Source organism: Symphodus melops (genome assembly GCF_947650265.1).
Source record: "Symphodus melops genome assembly, chromosome: 9".
In the NCBI taxonomy this organism is placed as follows: Eukaryota; Metazoa; Chordata; class Actinopteri; order Labriformes; family Labridae; genus Symphodus; species Symphodus melops.
In genome coordinates, this window is record NC_136699.1 from 22,933,794 (window position 1) to 22,953,901 (window position 20,108).

A 20,108-nucleotide genomic window follows, 5' to 3' on the forward strand; every position below is an offset into this window, starting at 1 on the left:
CTAGCAACTTTTTCCTAATACTATTTCCGCTGTAAACTTTCACAATAAAAGCCTGTGTGAGAAATCCTGTAAACACTCTTTTTATAATCAATTCCCATTTCTTTGTTAGTGACCGACATGTGTGAACTAGCCCATTAAAGACAGTAAGGACAGTCACCTCCTCAACATTATCGAAAAATGCAGCATATTACTTTTTATTGCTAATAAATCAGTGGTGTAAATCATTAAAGGGTTTAGAAGTGTGTATACTTTATAAAGATTGAAAAATAAGTGGGTATACTCTGTATACCTACATACTCTGCACTACACCAATGGCTTGTGTGGTCACTAATAGACCATTTTATAATCAGATTTTGAGGCCAGGGTGCTCCACGTCAAACTGCTTTGAAGCTACTCCCCCTTCTTAAGTTTCACGAATCTCAGCTGAGCGTGTGCGTGTGTGAGAGTGTGTGTGGGTTAAGGAAGCAGTGTTTACACCCCTTTCCCTTGAGGTTCAAGCCAACCTTCAGGAAACACGTGCATTCATGGGCAAGGGAAAGAAGTCCAGCCTCAAACCTTCTACACAGAGTACTCTGTGTTTATGGAACAAACTCCCTGAACACCTGAGGACTGCTAGCACACTCTCCTTTAAATCAGACCTTAAAACTGTATTATTCACTCAGGCTTTCCATTGGAGATATACTTTCTGCCTTACTGCAACACATTCCTTTCTAAAAAGTTTTTGGTGGTTGTTCCTTTATCGAGTACTTTTACATTCTTCTGTCTTTTAATGGTGTGCAATCTTTCTTTTGCTCTGTTTTTTTTTATTAGTTAAATTTCTGTTGCATTCTTTCCTTAAGCTTTGTTTTCCTATACATCTGTTTTTGTCTGTAAAGCACTGTGAATTGCCTTGTCTAAACAGCGCTACATAAATAAACGAGTGCTGCCTTTAGGGACCATAAATGTAGTTTTTGAGATTTTTTTCCTCCACACTGCATTTCAATCTTTTTATAAGAAAAATCATTATTAAATGAATGTTAGATATGGTCTTCCTTCAAACAGTGCTATGATTTTTAACACTCTCCTAATAGTCCTTCTGATTACATGGTCATTTAATAAATTCAACACTTCACATCACTTTTTCTTTGCAATTTATTGCTTATATAAACGCTCTCTAAACAATTTTTGGTAAAAATAAAATCTATCAATAATAATCATAAATAAAATCATCACATTGACTTTTACATGACATTATATTGCACAATTATAAGCCTCAACAAGAATCACAGAACACGTGTGTTGTTGCTCAGGTTGTGTGTAGGAGGAATGTTCAGAGGTCAGTGGGCAATCGCTCGCACACTTGCTGCCTTCAAAGACAAAAGGAAATGTGAACTTCATCTGTGCTGAACTGAATCAGGGTCTTGAAATCATCAGATCAAAAAAAAAAAAAAACTGATGACCACCAATCAGGTGGTTTTCTTTTTCACATTCCTACCCTTCTTTGTCATCTATACACCACCATGATTAACACAGGAACAAAGGTGTTTCAGTTGTGTTGTGGTACAGATCTGGCGTTGAAATACGAAAGAAACAGAGGGCATATGTCACATACTGTCAAAATCCTATTGGTTCTGGTGTGAATGAGGACACAGTCAGATGCGAGTGACTAAAAAGGAAGACTCCCTGTGGTGTCTCCCTGATCAGTCAGACAAGAAGAGATCTGTACCACAACAAAGTCAAAACGGCCGCCGCTTTCAGTCTGTTGTCAGCCCAGCGACTCATCATATCACGGCAAAGTTTGACCATCTGCTGTCCGTCTGAGGTTAAACCAAAAGGCCGTCTCACTGTCTAGCTTGGCAGTTTGATTGATCAGCTACAGAAAGGCCAAAAGGATCCAAAGACTCCGTGGGTGTGTGTGTGTGTGTATACGTGTATGTGTGTGAGTTCAGATGTTGTCCACCTCCGCGCTGAGTTCAGGACACACTTCCTTGAGTAACATCTCCATCAACACCTGAAGGGACACGCGAGAGGACAAGAACTCAGTTTCCATCAGTCATACATGTAAAAAGTTGAATTCAGAGAAATGTAATGTCAAATCAAAGACGTTCTTTTGATGTAAATCGGTGTCATTCTTACGTAGAGAAGATGTTTGTTGGCACTAGCCTCCTGTAGGACGTTAAAGATCTTAATGATTCCATAGCGGGCATTCTGCTGGCCGACTAGATTTGCTAGTGCATCTGTTGGAAAATATCAAAATGCAGCAACGTAAACAATCGACAGCGCAGATATTAATAGAGAGGAGTACAGGGTATGTTCTTCGACTGCTAACCTGGGATATTTTCAAGTAGTTTCTGTTGAGCCCGTTCTTTAGTTTCACTGCGTTCAGGGTCAGTTCGGACTTTGACATGTGGTGCTAACTTCCCATTTGGCCAGAAGGTGTCCCTGAACACACCAATATAACACACCAACATCTGCTCACAGAAGATCCAGTTGACCGTGTCCCGGATCTGTCTGAAATGAGGCACAGAAGATATGAGGCTCACAGGTGATCTGAGTGAGACGTGATGGTGTGAAGGTTCACCCTCTCTCACTTTAGAGCTGCTCAATAAAACACAGACATGCTAAATAGACACCCACTCTGTCACTCTCTCTTTTTAGACATTTCCCCCTTTTTGTTTAAATATGACAACATGTCAAAATGAACCTGAAGGGTATTTTTCAACGGGAGACAGATATGAAATCAATTATTTACTTTTGAACAATCCTAAAGATGTGAACTCAAGTAAGCAGAACACGAAGTTGGGAAGAACTGAAGCAGACCGTGTAAACAGAACATTGTCCTGTGAGACTCCCTGAACAGGCCTCTTAAATGTCGTACTGTATTTACAGTAAAGATCTGCACATCCATAGTTCTGATCCTAACTGGGAGCTTACAGCACTGGGTTCAATTTACTCCCTACAGACGCAGATGTTTTTCAAGTCATGTAAAAGAGCTATGTGTGATGATTTCTTTTAGGGGGGGATAAGGGCTACAGCCAGGTTATTTGCTGCATGATCAAAGTCATTATAAATTGACGTCTCACATGGAAGACAAACTGTAGCTCCACCTCTGAACACAGGGAAGAAGGAGGATTTTTATTTCAGGTTGTGTTCTGTGTAGTCAGTGACACAGTGAGCCGAGTGTCTCAAACTGTGTCGTTACTGTAAGCGACGCTTCGTCAGTGTTTTCTTTCCTTCAATACTCTTCTCTTTCACTCATCCCTGAGTCTTTATCTGATTAAATAGACCCTGAAGGCACAGCTCTTTAAACGTCAACTTGCTTGAACTTACTTGTTGATAGTTCGTCCAAATGTCACCTGGACTAGTGCAATAAGAGTCTTCCTCACCCACTTAAACACTGAGAAGAGAGACAGACAGACACTGATGTGAGGGGAGACTGAGCAGAGAAAATTCACTCACACAGCTGTGAACAAGACGTCACATGAATGTGAGTCTTCAAGGGAGGTTTCATGGAGGCCTCTGTTTTTGTCAGGATTTCAAAACAGCGATCAAACAACAAGCACTCACTTCCTCTGAGTTCAAAGATCTCTCCTATGAGCATGAAGCAGGGTTCAGCCAGGGCATCTCTCCTTCCATCTCCCTCGTCCCCGTAGTCGGACAAGTCACTGTCTTCATCAGCCTCTTCCTGTTAAAAGGCACAGCAAAGTGCACAGCTCACCCACCGTCCACACGAGAATGCTAAACAGCTTTGGAGCCAATCGGATGAGGCTTTAAACAAGAAGGAAGGAATGTGTACCTCAGTGTGGGAGAAGAAATCTCCAGGGAGCCTCTCCAGGAAGGAGGCCAGAGAGAAGGACGACTTCTTCTGGATTGACATCACCTTTGAAAAAAAAAAAAAAAACAGCCGTTGACATCACTATGAAACACACGGCGTGCGCTGAAAGACACATCGACATGCCTGACGATGGTGACGATGATGCAAGCTTGGAGGAACTTTATTACTTCTGTGAGTTATCGCTTTACATGCAGTTATTTTCTATCATTCAGTTTAATGACATGGTAATAAAGCTAACACACTCACACTAATTTGCTGAGCCGTCAGACTCAAGAAACACCCGGGTTAATGTTCCCACTATTTGGAAACCACTTCCTTCAAACTTGACAGACAAAAATAAAAACTGTCTACAGACACTCTTTAAGTACTTTTGAACAGTATCTTTATCAGCGTGTTGTGCAGGGAGAGTGTCGGGTGTTGATGACAGACAGCTGCTGAGCACAACGGGAGGACCGAAGTGTTGACATGACGACGAGGGCTTCTGGGAGAGTTGTGCTCCGACGTACAGGAAGTGATCGGTTTGAGGAGTGTTCAAACTTCAATCACTCGACATAATGACGCCTGACAACTGAACATGAACCCATCCATGATTAGACCTCTCTTTATTTGCCGAGTGTCACCATGAGTGTTAGCTTTCTTCACGCTAGCTTCCTAAATGTGCAGTAACGTTCACAGGAAGGTTTCACACAAAGGGAAGGCCTCCAGCTGAGCACTTCATGCCACACTGTGTCAACTTGAGTCTTTGTAAACACACACACACACACACACACACACACCAACTTACATGAACTTGTAATCACAAACACTGTTGCTAGGATACCAAAACAAATAAACCTTTGAAAGGCTGAGGCGAGCAGACAGAGAAGTGATCACAGGGTAAATACAGTAATCATCATGAGTGGACTCTTTGTAATGGTAGGTAGACGTTTCTTTCTAGAGAGTATTGTTTAGTAGACTTGTTACATTCATATATCTGTATCCCTGTCTGATGTTCCTTCCAGCTTTAAGGACAGAGTTACCTTGAGATGCTCGGGCGACGGGCTGAGGAACGCATAGAGAGCCTCTGACTGGCACAACCGCTCATCCGTCAGCAGACGCTGCAAACACACACACGAACATGGTTTAGCTCCTTATATATACCGTACTGTATGTGTGTATGCATTATATATATATATATATATATATATATATATCCCTCTGTGTGTGTGTGTGCGCACACACAGACAGACAGACAGAGATAGAGACAGAAAGGCTGTTAGGCTCCACTGTTCACCTAGCGTTTGTTCTGGGAAAGTCTGGCTGTCAATCCTGTCAACAGTCTGTCAACAGTCGGGTGCTGTATGACTGACACTGCTCCGTTTGTTTGATATTTGTTGTTTTTACAACCAGACACGGAGCAAAGAGGAGCAAAAACACAGAGAACATCCTACATTTGGAAAAGAGCGCATGGTGACGTCAACAGCGCCTTAATGATTTTCAACTTGAGGTGAAGATGAAAATCTATATTTTTTTCCCCCTCTTATTTCCAAACACTCACCGAGAACTATTAAGAAAAAAAACAGGAGGTGGACACAGGGCCATAGAAGTAAAGTTTGAATAGTGTTGCACAGCTTTACAGTATGCTCTGTTCACATGTTTACCTGGAGAAACGCATTGAGCTGGGTTTTGCTCTTGTCTAAGAACTTCTGATCGATGGACTTGAAGGGAAGTTTACTGATTGATGGCAGCTGGAGTTTCTTCAACGATGGAAAACACTGAGAAGGAGACACAAACAGAACGAGGTTGAAATGTGGTGGTTTTATAATAATGAGAGATGTGCTACATTACATTTCTACCTCTTATGAAGAGTGTGATTTTAAAAAGGAAAATGTTTTGAAGGCACCCGTCCAGACGGCCTGACACCGTGGATGAATCCATGATGGAATCAGTAAAGACAGTTTGATACCAGCCTTTGTGCTGCACTGATTCCCTGACTAACATTTAGAAAAAGTACATTATTCAGTTTGAGTTAATGTCATGATGGCTGCTTCGCAGCTCTTACCTCGGTGAGTTTGCGATGCAGCATCTGGAACTCGGTGAGTTTCCTCTGGACGCTCCAGCGACTGTTCCCCGTCGTCTCCTCTCCCTCTATCAGGCTTACACACACGCTGTAACAAGCGACTGTCTCGCCCCCTTCTTCTGTAGCCTGGAAAAGACATGAACAACGTTTCCCATAGAGACATGATAAACATCAGCTTCTTACCCTCAAAGCTACTGACAGTTAGCATATATATGAAACACCCTGCACATCCAGTTAAAGTCCCCCATCGTTAAGGTTTGATGGACTTCAGATTAATCAGTTCCTCTGACTCTTGAGACATCTAACGGGGAATTAGGCTGTTTGTTTATTTTAACCTGGGCACTATTTTTAGATATTTGTGATATAAATCAGTGTCGGTAAACTGATCAGCAGGGAGGACACGAGACAGTAACGGGATTGTTTGTCTGACAACGTAACAGAAAGGATCACTTCAGAATGGGAGAGGTCACATATTATATTTCCTTTTAGCCAGATTATACAAGTCTCAGTCTCACCAATCCATTTAAACATTCATTCACTTTTGTATCCTTTCATTTCGTCTCAAAAACAGGTCCACGTTCGTGTTGGGGGGCGGCAGTAGCTCAGTCTGTCGGGTGTCGATTTGGGAACAGGAGAGGGTCGTCTGTTCAGGTCCCGATGCGGACCATCATATGGAATTTGGTCTGGTAGCTCTAGAGAGGTGCCGGGTTACTTCCCGAGTCCTGCCAAGGTGCCCTTGAGCAATGCAGCGAAGCCCCAACAGCTGTGGTGCGCTTCCTGCGTAGCTTTTCACTAATGCATGACAGGTCCTGTTTGTGGAGTGAGTTTGGGCGCGTGCTTCTCGCCTCTTTCAATAATGAGGAGTACAAACTAGAGATGAATAAAGTCTGTGCGATTTAACAGTTTTCAAATATATTATTTTACTTTCTACTGACGTGAGACTTTCCTGAAAAGATACTGTTTGAATAGTTTTTCACAAGATTTGATTGGTGAGTCACATGACTCAGAGTTATTGATGACCTCAGCATTTCTACAGCAGGTATCGATTTTGTTGATTAGGAGGAGAAGAGGTGGAGCCGTTACCTCTGCAGCAGTGATCACCGCCCTCCAGTGTCCGAGGTTCTCACACCACCAGTCAGTCCTTGTGATGTGTTGCTGGAGTTCACCGTGCTCTTTTTCCATGGCTCCGATCTCTTCCTTTAGTTTGCTCACAATCTATAAACGTACGCAAGAAACAGATTTAAACTCACACACAGAGAATAATGAAATGATCAAATGATATTGTGAATAAAAACCTTACAAACACTTTATTACACAAGAGTTTTGAACCCAATCTGGGGTTGCAAAATTCCAGGTATTTTTAAAGATGGAAACTTTCCATGGGAATTAACCAGAACAAACGTGGATAAACTGGGAATTTAATAAAATGGAAGGTTGCCCTTAACAGGGAACTTAAATATATTTAGGAACAATGTATTTTAGCATAATATTGATTAAAACAACACACTTTGAGCCCAAAGCAGGAGATGACTGAAGCCAGACATTTTAGTCTGGACGACATAAAGGGAGTCCCGTTTTGATGACATTATGGGGTAATATATTATGTAAATCTGTGTGGTTTTTTTTAAAAATTGTATTATTATGCAGGAATGTCTGCTTAGGACAAAACTAAATGTTTATATTAATGCATAGATGTGATTAAATTACCCTCAGTTTTCAGTTACTAATTCCCATAAATTCCCATGGAACGTTTCCGAATTGGAATATTTCCAAAATTCCCAAGCTTAACTTCCCATGGAAAGTTTCTAGAACTTTACAGGAAACTGTCCCCCCCCCTGCAAACCTAACCCTAACATGTATAAGTGTAGTGATGGTTTCTAAAACACAAAATAAGTAATGTCATTCTTTGCCAGCTCGAGACTTCAGGAGAGTTCAGAGATGGAAAGGATCGTGTTGACCTCGTATGTTTTAAGATGGGAGCCTTTAAAGAATACTCTGTCCCGTTTGCTTGTGGTTCTTACCTTTTTGTCAGGTTTGGGTGCATTCTGGATGGAGCCCAGGGCCTGCCGCTTGTACTCCAGTTTGTCATGAAGTTGACGGAGTTTGGTGGCAGCATAGCTGGCCTGCTCGTTGATGCCTTTGCTTCCTTCATCAATCACCTCCTCTCCCACATCGAGGCCCTGGCACTACAGATGCAAATATTCAAAGATTCAGATAAGCAGACACACACACATTTAAAAATGACTTATTGAGGATCTTCTGTCACTGTTCGTCTCACCCCTTCCTCCTTTTCCTCCGTGCTACATTGTGAATGGCTGTGCTGCTCGTCTCGTCTGATCAGCCTCTCGTAGAGGTCAGACACCAGGAAGGACGGGTAGTAACGCTCTCTCATTGTCTCAGCCACCTAGAAGATGTGTGAACAAAAAAGGCTTTACGCTATTGGTCGACATTTTGTCACTATGAAACATAAGCACACCATTCTTACTTCCACCACTGATGACCTTTCATAAACTCCAAGAATCTTCTTTACTTTTGGACATTTTCAGTCCTGAAAAGTTTTAAGCAGACTGTCCCTAAAACCTCCTTGAGTGGCTTGTTCACACATGCACCTCCCTTTCCCTTGTAGGAAGGGGGGGGGGGGGGGGGGGAAAGTATAATGACTTGGTAGTTGCAGATGCTGCAACAGTCTGATTCACAATATCAGGTCCTGAATATTTCCTGCTGAGCTTCATTCTGACCTCACACAGAAAGTTAACGTGGGGGCTGGCTACAAAAAGTCCAGGGTCAAGTCGGGGTGAAAAATATTTGCATTCACACATGCAGCTCACCCTGAAACATTTTCAGGACGTTTTATGCAATGGTGAAATCACTTGTGATGAAAGCGTGTAATTCACAAACCCAGCAGTTACCTGTTCCTGTAGCCGGACGAACACTTGTGTTCCCCTGTTCCCCACCAAACTCTGTTGGATCTCCTTCAGAAGAGACTTCTCCACTGGAATCTCCCTGCTCTCCACAAAGAACTTCTGGTAGATTTCCCCTACGATTTGGGGCACTTCGTTCTGTCACACACGTCAACAAAGAAAAATCCAGTTATTGATACGTTTCACTTCATCACTGACATCACAGAAAACAGACTGCGTATTTCACTGCTAATAAAGTACAGCTGACACAGTAAGTACAATCAGTGAATGAAAAGTTGTGTGGAGTAGAGGAATGTAAACTCCTGAGTGTGTGAACACACTACCTTGTTGGCAGTTTTAAGGGTTTCCACCAGTTCCCAGAAGCCTATCAGAGCTCTCTTATCAACTCTTTCCATGTAAACTCGGAAATGCTCCCTGTAACCTGGATTACACATGATGTCGTCAAACTGGAGAATCTGCACAGAGGGGAGAAGACGGATCACCAGGTTAGTAGGGATGAGAGGTGACGAGAGGCCGTGCTCTGCTATGATCATCCATTCAGTTCAACACTGTCAACCAGGCTTCTTTTCCATTAAACTCCAGACCATCGGTGACAGAATCCAAACGTCAGCTTACCTTTTGACTCTGAGGCTCATCGCTGTCGTCAGCACCTCCTTCCTCGTTATTCTCGTAGTTTGGCCCGCCCAGGAGGCGGATCCGTTTCTCACATTGTTTCTTAGCAACAGTCAGCTGATTGATGTAACGTTTCATGTCTCTGGCCCTGAGCAGGTCTGCCTTCATGGCTGCTGACTCTTTACCTTTACCTGATAAAAAGCAGTGGATGAAAGGAAAGTGTGAGCCAGCTTTGGAGAAACACTAACAAACAGGACAGTAAGATAACAACGTGAAGTCAATACACCACGATGAGGGTAATCTCAACATTACAGTCATGAAACCATATGGAATAAACTAATGAAACGTCCATCTACTGCAGAACCTTTCTGTCCAATAATTAAATGTTTAATCATTCTGCACAGTTATTATCTCAGGTTATTAAAATCAGTTTGATGGCCTCAGAGAGTAACAGACATCCTCGCACAGCCTAAATCTTCTTGCATGTCACGTCCTCTGAGGTTTAGTTTTGCGCGGTCAGTTCTTGTCTGTAAACTTCTTCGACCTGAGGGTGGACTCAGTGCCTGAAGGCAACCCTGCAAGTTCATGACAAAGCTAAAAGAGTCACATCTTATCTGACCTTCCAGATCAGCGTCAGAGTGGTTGCAGAAACATGAAATAGTTTCCATCCTTACATGCTACACGATAGATTAGATTTGAAACTTGGTGTAAGGCTCGAGAATATCAATTTTGTTTCATCACTTTTTAGCTGCTCCGTCTCAGTGTATGTGTACCTTTCTGCTTTTTGAGCTGAGGCAGACTGCTGATGGTGGTGGCATGAATAATCTCTACCACAATCTGATACCTGAAAGAGACCAGAGGCAGAGACGTCAAGTGTCAATCAGTTGTTGCAATCCAGATACAAAATAAAATCGTCAGTCAATAAGATCGAAATAAATCATGTTTTTTTTTTTTTACATGGAAGTACAACTAACACAGTAAGGCACGTAGATCTGGAGAAATCTGACTCCATGTTTTAGGTATTGCTTCGATTTCTCAGAATTTCAGTGACTTTTTCCTCAAATTTAGACAACACACCAATATCACATCGACCCTACATTTAGATCCACTGCCGCACAGACACTGTCTGTTCCCATGGTAACAGCAGAGCAGCAAAAAGACTGGTTAGTAACACTACGTCTGCTCCACATTATTTGGCTTCTATACAGCATGCTTCATCTGTATATTCAGGTGAGTACAGGTGAGCATAGCATGCCTGAGTTGTTTGAGGAAATTGACATCAGCAGAAGTTGATATTAGTTTAATGAAGTCTTCATAGGAGGCAGCGTAGGTGTAGGCTTTCTTCTGCTGCTCAGCCTGCTGCTCCCTCTGCTCCAGCTGAGACAACAGCATCCGGTTTATGGAGTCTGGGTCGCTCAGCACTTCTACCAAAGGCTTCAACACTGGAGCACACGGACACACAGAGAACAAAGATTTAAAGGTAGAAATGAATGGAGAAATAATCTGAGGGTGTATCATCTGTGTCTGAACCACTCAGGACTTCTAGGATATGCTTCAACACCACAATGTGAATTCAAAAAAAAATGATATTAATTGAACCAATGAGGTCTCTGGTTATATCGAGGCTTGAAGCCATCTTGTGAACTTCTTGGTTTCATATCGGGAAACTATGTGTGATCTGCAGAAGACGGCATTTAGCGCTCTCTGCAGACCTGTGCTGGGATTACTGCAACATGCATGATCTGAAACGTTGCCCTCATGTAGCATGGGCATCCAACATCGTTACACTCGAGTTTCAAAAAGGCAGCAGCCAAACAGGTCAACATTTAAGTTTCTTAATTTTTACAAGATGAAGATTCTCAGTAAGAGATCGTTCAGATGACATATTTTCATCAAAATATCTGCCATAAGAACGGTTTACTAACTTGTCATTTGGAAGGTCCTGCGCAGAGTTTATTATCATGTCATTATTATAATATAAATAAATAAATACAAATTAATTAGTTTCTGACATTCTTCCCCAAACCTGAGAAAAAAAGCAACAAACACCCTCACAGTACCTTTAGTAGTGATAACTTCTGTGAGGCAGCAGCGTAGTGTGTGTGACTTGGCATCCTTTTGTGGCAGCAGACATAGCAGCAGGATTCTGGCTACACAGCGGAGAAAGGCCAGCTCGGATTCTGGACTGACCAAACAGGGATGGAGAGGAAACGGCCGAGCGCACTCCTCTGGTCTGCTTCAAACCATCGAGACAGATTAACACCCAGTTACAAACAGAGGCTGCCATTGTTGTTTCAGTATCAGCTGTGTCACATCTCAAGTTCTTTGTCCTTGAAGTCTGACTGAACAAAAACACTGCTGCTGCACTGATGGCAAACTATTAAAGAGGAGGTTGGAATTCAGAGCACAAATATTTTCTGTCTTTTTAGATGCAGGATGTTTTGTTTTCAACTTGGATTCAGAAATTCAAAACAGTCTGAAAATCGTTCTTGGAAGAATGTGCAACACTTACACATATCAGAAGTCAAGTATATCCTGTGTAAATGTCTCTCTGTCTCTCTTTCAAAGTCAAAGGTTCTGTCAGTGCCGTTTGATCAGTTTAAACAACAATCTACAGCAGCAGACGTTTCCTAATGCTGACGAGTGTGGAGCACCTTAACCTGTTTACACGTGTGTGTGTGTGTGTGTGTGTGTGTGTGTGTGTGTGTGTGTGTGTGTGTGTGTGTGTGTGTGTGTGTGTGTGTGTGTGTGTGTGTGCGTGTACCTTGCAGACGCAGCCTTGAGGTCAGTGAAGTGAGTGTGGAGGATTCGGATGGTGTCATAACACACCACGTTGACAAGGTCAAAATCAGCAAGCCTGGATCTCAACTGTCCAATCATCTGCCACCAGTCCTCTGAAAGCATGGAGTACAACTGGCCCTCATCGTGGCTCAAAGGGACGTACCACGACAGGATGTAGTCTCTGTAAGCAAAGTCAAACACTGCCACGAGACAGAGAGGAACAGAGACTGTTAGAGGGTGAAGATTAAAGAGACATAACAGTGACAGACATTCAGACAAGGTGTGTACGAGCAGGCTGGATCAAAATCCAAGATGACACTACTTAGAGTAGGTAGGTGACACAGCTAAGTGTCTGTAAACCTTCAGCTCAGGATCTCCTGTGATAATGAGAAACGTGCAACACTAAATCTTTCTCCATTAAACCTGTTTTTTTAATCTCTTCAAGTCTATGAAAATCTTCCAATAACATGAAAGTCAAAGAAGGCAGAATTTATTTATGTCACAACTCGAGAGTCCGACCAATTGATCGACCGGTATTGTCTAATTGTCAGATATATACTGATATTCATCCACCGGCCAAACAGCGTTTTTCTTGAGCTTCACTGTATTTTACACTAGCAGAGTGCTTCATGTGTTACAACGGTCGTCATCAGGGGATCTAAATCTGTCTCAGATTGAACAAAGATCTCAGAGACAGACATCAGTGTCAGGGCTTTTTCTACACCATGTTAATATGGGCCCTGAAAGGATCATGTCGATAAGGCTCTACATGTCCGTGCCTGTGTCAGCCTGGTTTATTTCCCAGCGTCTCCTTTCAGTGGATAGAGAGCATTCACGTTAAAAATCATTTAACTATTCAAAAGGCGCTGTCGACGTCATACAGCGGCAGTTGTCAACACACTGTTGTCATGGAGACAGGACGTATATGCAGCGCTTGAAGCTAACACCGCGCTCGCAGTGGACACTGATGTGATAAAGTGTGTAGTATCATTGTAGAGGAACTTTTAAATGTGTGACAGTTCATACTCTGCTTTTAAACGTGACGAGTGGAAACTGTTTTTTTTTTTACGTGGCTGCCAGAAAACAACCTGCTGAATGAAACAATAACAGGAACCCCAGTGTCTGCGATGCTACCAGAGCAGCTTCAGCACGCCTCTGGGTTTGTTTGTTTTCCTTTTATTTTACCGACTAGCCATGAAACACAAACACTGTGTTGCACAGTGCATACACTAATGACATAATACACCTGACACAGAACAACAATGTTTGTAAGAGCAAAGGAAAGAACACATGAAAGAGGAAGTCAATAAGTACTTCATGCAGTCGTAGTTTAAGTGACGCTCAGTCTGTCTGTGTTTCTGTGTGTACGTGTGACTGTTTGTTTTCTTGGGGGGTTTTTTAGGAGAAATCGTCATTTTACACCAATTAGGTATAATCCAAAAAAAGTGTTGAAACACGACCTTCTTTTATCCCTTAACGCCTCCAGGCCACAATCAAAGGGCATTATGGGGCCGGCAGCTCTTTCAATCCTTCTTAAGTCCATTACTTTTTCACAACAAAGCTCGAGCTGCAAAGTGTCGGAGCTCTTACTTTCAAAGTCCTCACGTTTAATAAAAGGTGCAAGTCAACCTTAAAGCTGCCTTGATGTTTTTTCCCCCTGATGAAATGAGCCAATAGGACTCACGCTGTAGATCTCTCCGAAGGAATGTGTAACGTCTGACCAAAGAGAGGTCAAGGGTCACTGCAGGGCATCACAACAGATTGATTAAAGGTGCCGCTATATTTATGAATGTAGCACTGATCATCTCATATTCAGGTAACAAAATGTGCTATGATTAAAAATAATGATATGATTCCATATAAGCCATATTGTGAATTATTCCAAGCTCTTTTTTGACATGTCTCTGTAAAGGGCAGCATCGTGACTGCATAAGCAGCACAAAGACATCATGTCAAAAACTGAAACGTCACTATTTTTCTTTTTTAAAGATATACCCAGTTTTAATTTGAGGCCAACAACATGCTTCAAAAAAGTTGGGACAGTGTCAACAAAAGAACGAGAAAAATAGATTTAGTCCCGAAAATGAACAGCTGACGTCCTACTTCCTGTCCTGAGTGGGAGGAAACTCTGGAGGCCCGTCGCGATTCCTCTTCAGTTATCAACAACGGTCCACATCAGACGTGTTCCGCTAAGCACAGATACACATGCTAATGCTAACCCTGACATTCATCATGTGACTCCCTTCAAAATGTTCAATGCAATGAATGCAACTCTATCAACAGAAGGTTCAGCCTCTTTATGCTTTAACTGTGAAGTGTAACCGTATGAGCTGATATGATGCTCAGTGATGTTCCTAACGCAGATCAGAGTGGTCTGTGTGGTGAAGCTAATCCTTCTGTGGTCTGTGACTGAATGTGTCTGATGTTCTCCTCTTTACAGGGACAGCTGCTGAGTGGACAGTGAGACTGGTTAGTTATTGGGCTGCGAATCTTTGGCTGTCTCACGGTTCAGTTCCGTTTTTAATTCTTGGGTGTCACGACTCGATCCCGAATCGTTTTTTTCATTCAAAGTCTATTTATAAATGAGTCCATACTTCAGGATCTACTCCAGTTATCTGTGAGACTGGCTGAATGTCTTGCTGCTCTATTTGGCATTCTACTGAGTTTAAGAGCTAGCTTTAGCACTCAGCAGGGAGGGACTACTGAAGTGGCTTTTGGAAGTGATGAACAATTCAAGGGCAAAGCTGTAGTTAGGTATGTATAAACGAAGAGTCTCTCTCTCTCTCTAGTATAAAGTTTTCAGGGGGTTCAAGTATCAATCAGGGGGTCTTATAGACCATATTTGGCACCCTGCTGCTAACACAGGGACAATTTTGTTCATGACTTGCACTTACTGCTCGGGGAGACGTCCCGGGGTGGATTATTAAGAATTCATTTCGGTACGAGGAAGAGCAGGAGGTGACTCTGTGTCCGGCGGGACATAAGACTTTAACAGGCACAGGGACTTTAAAGCAACAAGATGAGTGTGCACACTGAGCTGATTACTTATGGTAGTCGTTCGTTATAAACAGACCCAACATGATTTTAAGAACCTCTTCATCGTTCTGAATAAGCAATACTGGATTTTTTAATGCAGCTTTTCTTTCCTGTCATGATGCCTTTGATGTCTTGTGTAAAGCACTTTGAATTGCCTTGTTTTTGAAATGTGCGACATAAATAAACTTGCCTTGCTGCTAAATTTAGCACGCGAGCGAGTTCCAAAATGATAACTACTTTGTGCGAACTCCAGTAGAGAGGGGTTGGAGGTGTGTCGCTCAGCAGGTCGACCCGCTGAAGTGAAGATGCTAACCCGTGCGCTCGGCTTTAGAGCGTTCCATATAGCCTATCATTGTCTGTGTAGTTTCTCCGTGAACCCTGACAGGAGGAGGAGGCGGGGCCTGACGTAGGACTGTCTGACTGTCATAAAGTGAGAGAAGAACCAGACCGGGATTCAATTTACAGTGTTTGTTGTCACAGGTAGGTCACCTGCCCTGTAAAAAAATATTGGCATTTACTGGGTGACTGGTGTTAATTTCCAACCCTGCTCTACCATCCAATGACCTTTTAAAAAACAAACAGAAGAATGTGCAAATACACACCCGTGGTGTAAATCCTGGAGACAGACACACTGAGCCTGTGTGTGTCAACACGTAAACGGGATGTGATGACTAGAAATGCCGAGGTCATCGTGTCCAAACGCATCATCAGTCAGCACTTTTCACAAAAACAGAAGTGGCAAACGTTTTCCAATAGTCTTGAAAATCAGTCATCCAACCTCCATACTGAAACGGATCCTGACACCGGAGGGAGCGCTGAACTCCATTGTGATTTGAAAGTGACGAGTAGGTCGTTCTCATGACTGGGTGATCTGTACCGACAAGAAAGCTGGGATCTTGTGCAGCTGAATGGGGTCATTGTTTATCGCTGACATCGACACCTTTGTCAACCTTGAGGCATTGAACTGTTTGAGCAAATAGTGTGGGAGTCCAGTGAGCAGACCCACTCAGGGTCCAAAATCATCTTTTTTGACCAAGGCATTATGTTTATGTTGAATAGAGTCACAGGGCTCAGTCGCTGATTGGATCATTTCATCAGATCAGGAAATTCAGAAATGATCAAAAATATTTGCTCATCTTTATTTATTTTTGAAATGTAGTCGTGTCCAGGCCACTGTTAGCCTCTGCACTACAACATGACAAACCCAAAACAAGAATCCATCTGTGAATCTTTTCTTTTGCTTTACTCTACAACAAATGAGCTTTTCTGTTGATTTAGCTTCAAACGCGTCAGTTCATCATTGGACCGTGTGTCATTCTCTCTGACTGCTCCTGTGCTGCATGTTGGAGGAGATAAGGTGGAGCGTGCATTTAGCGTGCACTATATCCTCAGTGTTTGGATGCAACACAGTGCTGTTTCACAGAGTGCGTGCGGAGTCGTTTACAGGCTGCAGCAGGCTGTTGGATGACGTCATGAGCGTGAACGAATGCAGACACGATGAGCGTGAGCAGAGAGATGTCAATTATTTGACCTGATCACACCTGTTCCTAACATGGATCATGGACCATCAGTTTTTCGTTGCACTAAAAGTAAGCAGGTGCACGCGGTGGCTGGTGTGTGTGTGTGTTTGCGCAGCGACGTATGTTGGTGTGTCCACACAGAGCTCCGTCATGCAGAGGAGCAGGGGAAAGAAGCTGCAGCTAAATCAAACGTGCTAAATACTCAGTCTGCATACTTTTTTATAAACGCCTCTTGAGTAAAACATTCACTCGCCATGTGGTGATAGCCCTGTAAAAAAAACAAAAATACTCGCCAAACAGAAAATGCGCCCACAGTGGGCGCTTGGCGAGTATTCATTTCGGACCCTGCACACACACCAGAGAAAATAAAGCTTCTTGTCTTCAATCAAAATGTAATTCTTTTAAAGCAGAGCGGTGAAGATAAGGCTTTCACTAAACTTTCAGGTGACGTCACTGGATCCAATTTAGAAATCACGACTTGCTGGTGCACTCACTGCTCTCCTGCTTTCCTCTATAAATAACAAAAAGCTCTGCAAACGGCAAAAAGCATCATAGCAGGAAAGATAAAACTGCTACACCTACATTTGAGAGGGATCCATTTGTTTTTATACAGCTGTGATCTGCAGTGAGCTTTTACACAATGAGCTCAAACCATAGTCAAGTTTAAATGCCTGCCATGTCATCAGTTTCATATTCATTCACTGATGTGTGGTCATTAGATGGTCCTTAAACACTTTGGGAAATCTGTCAGTGACTCCTTACCTTCCTTCAGAGATTTGTCCACATTGTGTGACACCACCACCCTCCTGTTCTGACTCGACTCGGGAAGTGGCACCAAAAAACGGGCCTGAAAAAAAAAAAAACCCACAGTGTCAGTTCACGACGCATTCACGTCACGGCAGCGTCACATCAGGAAATAATGGGCAACGACAGGAAGAGGAGGTTTGCAAGCTGTCGTGAGTGAGAGGGTAAACAACTCTGATGAACAAAAGCAGGCCAGGTTTGTCTGAACTCATTTAACATTCAACCGGAAAAAAAATCAGCCGTCAGCGCTCGACAGTGGTGAAGAAATGAACACGGCGGAAAGGAAGCTGCTGCCGAGCCACAAGTCAGACGTAAGGACACAGTCAGAAGAAATATGAACTCACATGTAAAGCCTGAAACCCCTGAAGCTGAAAAATACAGTTAAACCATTGATGCTAATACATTGTGATACAGTCCCACTTGTAACTGCAAGTTGTGTGCCTAAAAAAAAAACCCTGTTACTATCCGTTTTGTCTTTTAGGATCACGTTATCTCTCCGTTCATCTTGCTTCAAAAAATGTCGTCCAGCCAAGCAGGACTTACACAGAGATAATACAATCCACATACTCCAACTCAACTTCATGCAAATCTTTACACTCTGTCATTTTAATCATAGGACTTAAGCTAGGAAGTCCCCTGAAGCAGGCTCTTTAACAGAAAACTGCTTCTTTGTATTTGCAATTTCATCACAACAATTTATAAAATAATCTTCACGATTTCTGTACAGTTACAATATTGCCAAACAAATGTGCTGTACTGTCATATTTTTGTTTCCCCAACCCAACCTGGATGTTTGCACGCATGTTTCGGTGTTTAAGTGGGTCTAAATCCAGCAGCGTTACTCCAAGTCATCTATAATAGAACAACAGAGCAAGGGTCTGAATAAGAACAAAGTATGAGAGAGCAGAGAAACGTTAGGACGGGTTAGGAATCTACTGAGGACGAGAGTGAAGCAGTACAAGGATGCCAACGATATAAAGGCTCACATCTGTCGTTTTGATTGTTCATGTTTGATTGTTACACGTAGTCCCCGCTGTTAAAGGAAAGACCGAGTGTTGACAACATCATTGGTCGTGATCAGTGACTTGCAGGATTTGGCTTTCATTTAAAATGTATTCCTAAAGGTATATGATATGGGCACTGGTGGAGATTGTGTTTAGTACTTACCATAAGCTTGTTGAAGAAGTCCAGGCGTGCAGCTGACTGCCTCCTGTTTCTCTGAAAGCAGCTGACTTTGAGAGGACTCTTCCTCACCAGCAGAACAAAGCTCCCAGCCAGGAAACACAGGAGGGCAAAGGACACATAGATGAACAACTTCAAGAAGAAAGAGGTGAGAGTCAGGCCTCCCCAGGCCAGCTGAAACACTACTGCTGCCACCACGCCCAGACAGAAAGCCGGGATGAAGCGGAAAGAGGAGCCGAGAGAAGAGGTGGAGGTGGCCGACATGGGCTCCTCTTCCCCTTCAGTACTGCTTCTCGCTCCAGACAGTGGTGTAATGGTAGTTGAGGGGGTGGGCATACTGCGACCCCACCATCCATAAATGTGTCACCACAAGTTAGGCTCACAAGTTGGTCCCGTCGTCGGTTTTCCAAGTCAGAGAGGTTCGTATACTGTGTACACTCGGGTATACCATCGACTACAGCACAGTCTCTAAGACGAGGCATCCCCGCTCTGACATCTCATCACCGACCCGCTCCACGGTGTTTACCTCCCTCCTAGCATCGGCCCGCCCGGCAGCCACAGGCACGGAGCCCCGTCAGCTCAGTCATCCACACACCGACAGCCCAACAGGACACCCGGGTTTGTTTTGAAACAGGCAGCCGGAGAAGACAGTCCTCCAGAGGGCAGACAGAGGGGGGACTGAGGGGGATGGATGTAGCAACATCCGCTGTCACCTTGGAGACAAAAAGGTGGAAGGGTAGCTTAGTGACCGTTGCTAACCAACATGGCTAGTAGGAAGCATAACAAGGAAAGCCAATATAAGTAACTGTAACATACTTTCAAAACTAACAATACATCAAATAAACTTAAGGTTGTCCGAACTACAATGTGGTCTTGCAACTAAGTTGACGAATCAGAGATAGCGACAACTGGCTAACTAGCTTGCTTGCTAAATATCCAATTTAACAACAGCTAATGTTAGCGTACTTACCTATCGATCAGGGAGGTTTTACGAAGACAACACTATATTCTTTCCTTTCTGTCTGACAATATATCGGATGCTTTTCGTTTTATGGGGTTATAAGCAGCAAAGCGCTGAGAGAAGAAGAAAAAAACGCCTGATGAACTACACCGACTGATAAAAACAAGCTGCTATTTTTCCCCCCGAGCTCCTGCTGACTGACAATCTCTGTGAGCGTGAAGGCTGTCAACCAATCAGCGCCCGTGTTAACCTCTGAGGGTGTGTTTGTTGTTAAACACCAGCACAGTCCGAGCGAGCGGGGCGTCACATTTGAACACAGTCATCAATGCAATGGGAGAGGAACCGCCCACCTTAACTGCGATGTGATAAAATCAAGAATACAACCAAAAATAAAAGGATCATACCTTTGGAGATTGTT

General features: G+C 43.1%; 1 protein-coding gene across 2 annotated transcripts; it reads right to left on the minus strand.

The window, feature by feature from the left end:
- Positions 1-1,113: 1,113 nt before the first annotated feature.
- Positions 1,114-19,830, minus strand: snx25 (sorting nexin 25). Of its 2 annotated transcripts, none has more exons than XM_079352861.1 (22): positions 19,700-19,830; positions 18,715-19,442; positions 17,506-17,590; positions 12,171-12,387; positions 11,467-11,639; positions 10,662-10,848; positions 10,180-10,250; positions 9,410-9,597; positions 9,118-9,249; positions 8,783-8,932; positions 8,152-8,277; positions 7,895-8,059; positions 6,957-7,088; positions 5,856-5,999; positions 5,455-5,568; positions 4,834-4,911; positions 3,776-3,859; positions 3,547-3,664; positions 3,310-3,376; positions 2,309-2,490; positions 2,116-2,216; positions 1,114-1,990 (listed from the first exon to the last, which is right to left on the minus strand). In XM_079352861.1, the coding sequence occupies exons 2-22, from the start codon at positions 19,063-19,065 to the stop codon at positions 1,925-1,927; spliced, it is 2,931 nt and encodes a 976-aa protein (XP_079208987.1). In that variant the 5' UTR covers positions 19,066-19,442; positions 19,700-19,830; the 3' UTR covers positions 1,114-1,924. The 2 variants fall into 2 exon arrangements, with proteins under 2 accessions (XP_079208987.1, XP_079208986.1); XM_079352860.1 differs by having other exon boundaries at positions 11,467-11,642.
- Positions 19,831-20,108: the final 278 nt, after the last annotated feature.